This window comes from Pyxicephalus adspersus, chromosome 4 (genome assembly GCF_032062135.1).
Source record: "Pyxicephalus adspersus chromosome 4, UCB_Pads_2.0, whole genome shotgun sequence".
NCBI classification, from domain to species: Eukaryota; Metazoa; Chordata; class Amphibia; order Anura; family Pyxicephalidae; genus Pyxicephalus; species Pyxicephalus adspersus.
The window spans coordinates 126947470-126955979 of NC_092861.1; the positions used below are offsets into that span (position 1 = coordinate 126947470).

The window sequence follows — 8510 nt, forward strand, 5'->3', positions numbered from 1 at the left end:
GTTTTCTTTAACAGTATGTATCATCCCTTCAATTGACTTAATTTGAAAGAATGGATGAATTATTATCAAGCATATTTCCTTGCATTAACTCATCCTGGCACACATGCAAAAAGAGATTTACACACCTGTTTTCATAGTGGGTGTGTATGTATATTGGCACAGCTTGCTTGCATCAATTCAAAATTCAGGCTGTGTTTATTGCCAAAATACAGGAAGCCTGTGCAATACTTGTTTCTTCTCTGACCTTAGGAAACAATACAGGTGCTGCAGCCATATAAACAGTAAATATGCCCAAATTGTATCCTATGCACAGAACATGCCTTTCTCCTTTCATTAGAGTAAATACCAACGTGTTACTGTAATATTTGCTTTTCTTAAGCTTATACCTAGCGAAGCACACTAGATTATAGGTTTTAATACTAACCACCAAAGTTTGCTTTAATCCCACAAAACAGGACATCTGTTATTAGCCTTCACCTTATTATTTTGTAGTTATAATATACACCATGTGACCAGTATACTGCCTTTTGACATTGATAGGTGGATTCTTCACCTCCCTTTGCAACATTAGCAGAACCCTCCTTCACCATCATCCTAAAGCTTGGGAAGTGTGAAAGAAACTTTTTCTGCATATTAGATATCTATGTGCCAGGGGACTCAAGTATAAACCTGCCGAAGAAATTATTAGATGTTGTTGTATAGGCTCCTTACATTTACAATGTTATCGTCCCACTGAAACAAATTAGCTCTTGAGAGAGCTGACAAGGGGTAAAAAGTCTGACCTGAAAGTGAGGGAAAATTTGCCAAAATGGGCACACTATTAAAAACCCAACAAAGATTTAAACTTTTATCAGTGTATTACCTATTGCTTGTACAAGTGTACTATTTTTTTTTTACATTTCCACATGTGTGTTTAATACTTCAATGCACAAAAGGACCATAAACTTAGCTCAGCAGGGAGGGAATGATCATAGAATCACATGCCATAAAGAAACAAGCACATCATAAGCAATTTTTTTTCTGAGTATTGGGTTTTCAAAGAACCTGGATCCTTCAGTGCTAAAAGCAGAGTTTTGGAAGTGAAAAGGTTTGAGGTTTGTGTAATTGCCACTGGTGTAAGTAAATATTTAAATTAAAAAATAAAAAGGTTTAATGCTACTTTAACATTTAACCACATCTCTAACCCTAAAATGAAAAAAATAATTTCCTGATTTAGCAATTTTGCTTCCCTGGTCACCTTTTCACCCCCGGCTTGTTTATTGAACAATGAATCAGCATCATCAGTTCTGTCCAATTAACAGGCGAGATATCCAGAAAACTGAAAAGCTGAACAAGTACTTCTGTGATCTTCCTGGGTGTGTATTGTGACAGAAATGTGTATGTCACAAGAGTAGCTGAACACAATTAAAAATTCACGAGCAGCTGCTAAACCTCCTGTGCCTACTTGGTGTGATAATACACGTCAAAAATTAATAAGCAAATTGTTTTAAATGCTCTTTAAAAAGGTATTTTTCCATTATTCGGTTAAGTAGTAACATAACCAGTTTTAGCAATTGAAACACATTTTAATCTGTCCATAAAATACATATCCAAAAGCAACATAATAAAAAAAAATTACGCTTTTACAATGAAGAGAAATGTCTAAATATATAGGGTTGAAATACTCTATTTTTTCTTTGATTTGGATTTGCACTCTTTCTTGGCTGGGGAGCCCTCCTCAGAAGTAGGATCACACAGAGCATGTTTTATAAATCTCTTTGCAGCTCCTTTGTCAAGCCTGGCAGCTTTCTTACGATCTGTTATTTCTTTTACTCTGTTCATGTAGTTTCGTATTCTTTCCTGCAATGCAAATAACAAAGCTTACATCAAAGTTCAGAACAGATTATTCCAGAATAAACTTCACAGCAAAACTGTACACACCAAGCTTCTTCCTAAATTTTTTTCATACAGATGTGATGGTGCATGTCATCCATAAATTATTTCAAAAAGTTAAATAATTATAGGGCTGGATATACTGATAGTAATCAAACATGATTACATTTTTTATTAAAGGTAACAAGAGCATGGAATTACCCGAAAGTAAAAACAAAAGGTGTGTTAAGGTACTAACACGTAAATAATCATTCATTACAAAATATTCATTACATAAAAAAAATAGCAGGATGACTACCTAATGGAGCCAAGTAGACTAAAAGTATTTTATTACTAACAAGGAAAACCCAATTGCGGACATAAAGTGCAGACACCTACAGGTGCACATACCTACAGCAGCTGCCCCCCATTTCTTTTAGATGCCTGGTCAATCTAACCCAGCAAAGCTCATCTCAAACACATTTCGAATGGTCATTAAGGAAGCTTATCACAGCGATGGGCCAAAAGAAATGTAGGGTGTCAAAAGTCTACTGTGTGCCTACTCTTAAGTTTAACTTACCAGCCTTAAATGGCAGGCTTAATAACCTGTTTAAGTTTCTTTATTTTTTTTATTACCTGTGTAATAAGTGTTTTCTCTAAGCACTAACAATATTTTATTCCAAATCCTACCTGACAATAGCATTCATGTTAACATTCATGTTATGCTGTATAAAGAAATTTCCAAAAGCACACCCTACTCAATCATATTGTCCAGAACTACTATTCAAATCTGTCTTTAGGAGACCGCCTTCATTTTTAATTAGTTAATTCCTAATAATAAAGGCTTGGCTTGATAAGATTTGGGTAGGGCAGATGGGGAATAAAGCTCAAAGGTCAAGGTGGTTCTCAGTAGTCCAAGTGCCTATTATATCGACTTAGTATAGGACTTTCGAAAAATAATGGTAATCTTGTTGTGTCTGCAACTTTGCTATTGGCCCTTGCTTAACTCTGGGCGTCTGCTATTCAACATGTCAAATTTTTAGAATTTGGAAAAGTCCATAGGTTAGCATCAAAGTTGTCCAAACACTAGCCTGGAAATCAGCCAGGTATAAATGTATTTTTTTGAAGCTATAAATGGATTAACAGTATTTTTGTAAGTATTTAAAACCTTATATATGATGTACAGACTTCCTCTCAGAACCAAATAATTTATTACTTGTATGGGATGACAGAATTAGGACCAGCAAAAAGACCAAAATGAAAGTCACAATTAGTAAAGAATTGGGTTTTGGTCACAACTGCACAGTTAGGGAGAAAGACCACAAAACCATTTAGAGAAGTATTAGGGCCACCCAAAGGGAAAGTATGGTGGCGATACTGATTTAATTACGCCACTCTAAAATGTTCAAACTATGGTGCATTAGGAATCATTAAATTGGTGGGGGCAGCCTCATGGGAACCAATGTTCCCAATGTTGTCCCGAGCAAGTCCTTGCTGTGTGCTATCCACTTATCCCCAAAAAATAATGCTACGTACACATGTCAGATGATTCTCACCTGATTATCACTTCAGGGCAAGATTCTTTCCAATGACAGAAGTTTAACACGTGTACAGAGCCTAAGCAATGGATCTTGCAACAACAAAGGCAGTGGGAGAAGAGTTTTTTTTTTTTAAAAACTGCCTAAAATCAGGTTTAAATGCATGTGTGACATAAAGTGACCCTCCTCCTAATCAACTATTTTAGAATTCATCTAGAATTTTTTAAATAAAATTAGGCACTGTCATATCCCTAAGAAAACCCACTGCAAGCTTTAAGAATTATGTATCAGATAAACAGATTCTCTGTAAAGTAAAGTCAGCCATATAGCTGCACTTTCATGTCTTCACTAAGCCCAATCCAAAGTAACATTTTAATAATGGCGCTGACAAAATAATTTGGAAGAACAACTAAGATCATTAAAAGAAAAGGTAAAATTAAAACAAAAAGAAAAAAAAAATGACAGCCAATTAAGTCACCCCATATAATGCACTAATTTCATATTTTTCTTGGCTCCAAATTTTATTCGGGGGGGGAGGGGGGGGGTAATATATAGAATTTTCGGAACCATTATTTTTACTCTGCGACAAGCAATACAAAAAAATAGAACCAGTTCATTTCAATTTATAATATTTCATATTTGAAGTCGGCGATCTGCTTTGATGTTCTCTCTTGGCAAGGAACCTCGAAAGGCAGGCCGTATATATTCAATCTGCTCATTCAACTTAATGGAACAAAAAAGACAAAATGGAGAGATTTATTAGAAGTTGTAAATATGTCACTTATACATGATTACTGGACAGTACACATGCTGCCCATGCCAAAAAAGCTTTTAGCTTTGTTGCAGAACCAAATTCTTTACCGTTGAGAAAATGAATTAATGAGGGAATTGGACAAGGGGTGCAAGCGTGAATGGATGCGTGTGTGCGTAAAAAGCTCTCTACCATCGGGGTCTGCTTTCTCTTCCACACTAGTAAATCACCGCCTGAAATATTTATGGCGTTAAACAGGAATGAAGAAAGCTGATATACGATTTAAGCATTTACACAAAGATCATCCTAATGCAACATTTTTACATTAATATCTCTTGGGAAAAATGGAAGAAAAATACTTGTACATAGGTTCTGAAATAGCCCGTCATTATGAGGCAGATAAGCTGAATGTTGCATTGATATTTTAGCAGTAGGGAGATTTTTACATTGACACAATTTGTCATCAGAAAGAAACTGCTTCTATCTGTAAAATATGGCAGCATTTCATCATAAAGATCCCAATAGAGACTGAGCAGTGACCAGAGATATAAACAACCGAATCTAAAACAGCAAAAGATTTTCTATTTCACCATTCTATACATTTTCATAAACACTAAAACCTTATACTGTGTTTTAATCAAAATTTTCTTGGTTCAAAAAAAGTGTTTGCAAAGAAATATTACGTGAAGAACAACTAATAAATTCTTTTTGTAAAATCTACAGAAAATAACCTTACACAAGATAAACCATTCTGATGTTATTTTTGCATAGTCTTTACCACTTAGAAAATATACAAGAAAAGGATTGTCGATATAATGTTCCTTTGTTGCTCTGTTTGTTTCTTTGTTGCTCTGTTTGTAATTATATATGTTCCTAGTACAGTCATTTTTTCTAATTACAAATCCAGACACCTGAGTTTTGATTTAGTTCCTTACTATACCAGCCAACGCCATGAAAACAACGCCCTCCCTGGGTACAGGGATCCTATTTTAACTAGTCATATACAAAGCTTTCTGTATCGGCCAATTTATAAATTGTAATACTGAATACAACAGAGATTTGAAAAACAATAAAAAAAAAAATATTAATTAAAAATCTCATAAAAACATTACATTAAGTACAGATGTGTACACTGACAATACCCCCAACACAATAATTTTGGTCCCACTGTATCAGCATCAGGGATTGGAGTGTACATTTACATATTCTTTTCAAGTAGTAGCCTTCAAACAAGCCTTCACGCTTCTAGTTGCTTTTATTAAAAAGTTGTTATATGCAAAGATTATAACAACTCTAAAATAGTTCCATTTGGTTTCTAACAACTCAGAAACCTGCTGTGGTGTTTACAATAAAGGGAAGGCAGCCTGCCAAGATTCACGCTCCATAGAAAAAAAAATCACAATTTCAGTTCCAGTACTTTGAGATTTTATAATTAATTTCCCCACCAAGTTTATAAAAACAGATAAATGTGGGCTTGTTTTAAATTTTTTTTATTCAGAATATGGTAATACTTTAATGTGCATGAACACAGGTTCAATTTAAAGAGAGCTATTTACCTAGTATTAAACATTTAAATGTAAAAAATTAGGTAATTGGTGCTTAAAATAACATGCCCAGCCACCCATTCAAATTTTAAAATCCAACAAAAGATGCACAAATATGGAGGTGTATAAAAAGACACAAACAGACACAAACAGTAGCTGGATGATGAAATGTATTGTAATGTATTGTAATTGTATTGTATTGTAATGAAATGTATTATAAGCAAACTCAAGGCTGGAAAAAATCCAAAACCAAGTAGCTAGTTTCCGCCTATTTTTATTGTATTTCTATTGTTGTCGGGGAAAGTACCTGTTACTGAACTAAATACAATAGATCATGAATTGTGGATGAATATGTTCATGTTGGCTTAACTTCTGTGGTGCCAAAGATATAGAGACAAAGAATATCCACAGTTCAGAGGAATGTATAGTAGTCAGGGTCTAATCGCTATCATTCTGAAAGGCTTTATCAGAAGCTATGTGGGCATGCAAACATAAAATATGAGCACCTTTGGCACTATTAAAATAAGAACCAATAGCAACATTATTTTATGTTCAGTCAGATAAAGGATATAAACCTAAAATAAATTTACAGATTTCTCAGTTCTAAATACATTTGTCTAACACAGACCTAACTGTTGTGACAAACACAGAGCTGTAGAAGTTTTAGCTTTAACCCATAAGCTCTGAAACAAAGCTGATAGGGATGCACAGATAAACGTATGATAAGATGACTGGAGCTCCACCTGCTGGCTAGTATAAGAATACTAACAACTGTTAGGCTGTATTTAAGATTTAAGAAATTTAAAAAAAAATTGTATGACCATTAAAATATTGTAGCAAGTCAAAAGGGAGAGACTGTAGCAAGGGGGTAATCCAAGCCAAGAACCACACAGGCACCAGTCCAGGAAGTATATCCTGAACCTCAATAATGCCTGGACACAGAAGGCACTATCGTTCTAAAATGGACAGCTGATAAAACCATTGGCAGGAGACTCTTGTGATCTCCATGATCTCCAAGGTAATACACACCTGTAAATGTCAAACCCACATTTTAACATGTACTTAACATGAAAACATATATAACTGGTGCGCCATCCTCTATGATTGGTAATGTACTAATTTTACCCTCATATGTGCTATAATGTAAATGTTTTTTTCAATTATGGGATACACAAAGTTAGAAACGCAACTTCTTTTTAAAGCCCTAAAAAACTTTTGTGGTGACCAAATACGACATGGGATAAATGAATCATGCTAATGTCTCCAGCTTCGGACAAGTTCATTATCTGCACAGAACGCAGGTCTTTTGATATGCCTCCTGTAGCTCTAGTTTGCCAGCTACAATGCTGTGCTACAGTCATATATAATCATCACTTAAAAAAGGTCAACTCACAGAAGGAAGCCACCAGCCAACTGCAAATCTTTGGACTGAAGGAAATGTTCCAAAGTCCACCAGCTTAAGTCCTAATCTCTGGTCTCTTGCTATATGCAAAACCTGGCTGTTCTAATTATTTTATTTGTCATGGTTTCTCCCTGTAAAAATGATGGATGGCGCTGTTGCTTGCAAACTCCTCATTCCTCTAACTTATACAAGATATATACTGTTACAAAGAGTATAAAATCTAACGTTACAGGCTACAGCTGTATAATTTACACTCACAGCTGCACAAAGCGATAGGTCTTCCTTTCACTTGCAATGCTTCAAAGCGTAAAGCACTCATAGAAAGGAGAAAAATGTATGTGCCCTGCACATATTTAATCTCACATGCTAGGTCCTACCTTAACATCTGGTTAATTTAACCCCTACTGTGTCAAAGCAAGAGGAGAATTATGTAATTAAACAGAAGCATGAGAAACGTTTATTAATAAAAATAGTATGGGGAATTTCATTTAGACATGCAATTAGTCAAACAAACAGAAGTCTTTTTTAAAATGGGGTACGCCAAGTTATACATTCTAATACAATATAAACATGTCTGCATACCACACACATATATATATATATTTATATATATACACACATATATATGTGTGTGTGTGTGTGTGTGTGTGTGTGTGTGTGTGTGTGTGTGTGTGTATTTATTTAAAGGAGAAGAGATAAGGACATATAATAAATTACACACCAGGAACCCTGGTCCCTATTTGCAACATTCAGACCATAGAAAACAGTTAAACTATAGTGTACAAGTCAATCACAAATTAACAATATTTATAATTTGACAGTTATGGAATACACCATATAATTTTTTTTTGCCTTTTTCTCTCCTGCAACCGATAAATCAAAAGGTTGGAAATTTTTCCTCTACCTCTTCCTTACAGAAAGGCAAACAACTTAATATGTGTGCAAAAGCTGCCAAAAAGCATGCAGGCCATATATACTTCCGACATAAATTTACAAATGTACACATTTATTATAAACTGTATTCATGGCATGCAAAGCCCAGAACAGTGTCATGTATGCATCATGTAAACATTCTCACTCTCTTATAAATAATTCTTTATCAACAAGATTATTTTAAAAATTAAACTTGTGCTTTTTCAAGATAAAATTTAAGCAAGATTTACTCATGATAAACCCCCTTTGAAGGTTTAGGCCAGAAGCAGATTTTGACTGGCCTGTAATTGATATTGGTGCAAGTAGGAAGGCTTATATATAAAAATATGATGGTACATCTTTGTGTCTAACTTCAGCTGGCATTGCTGTTCTTTATGTCAGGAAAGAAATAGGAGAGATGCTATTTTATTATTACACAGTATTTATATAGAGCCGATATGTTACGCAGCACTTTACTTTTGTCATATCAGTGACTGTCTTCAAAGTGGCTC

General features: G+C 34.6%; 1 protein-coding gene across 3 annotated transcripts in view; it reads right to left on the bottom strand.

The window, feature by feature from the left end:
- Nucleotides 1-1544: 1544 nt before the first annotated feature.
- The window catches only part of C1D (C1D nuclear receptor corepressor), a 21402-nt gene continuing 14436 nt past the window's right edge, over nucleotides 1545-8510 (bottom strand). For all 3 annotated transcript variants that reach the window (XM_072409577.1, XM_072409579.1, XM_072409578.1), the window contains exon 5: nucleotides 1545-1839. In XM_072409577.1, the coding sequence (XP_072265678.1) occupies nucleotides 1666-1839 (174 nt within the window). In that variant the 3' untranslated portion in view covers nucleotides 1545-1665. The remainder of the gene's footprint in view (nucleotides 1840-8510) is intronic.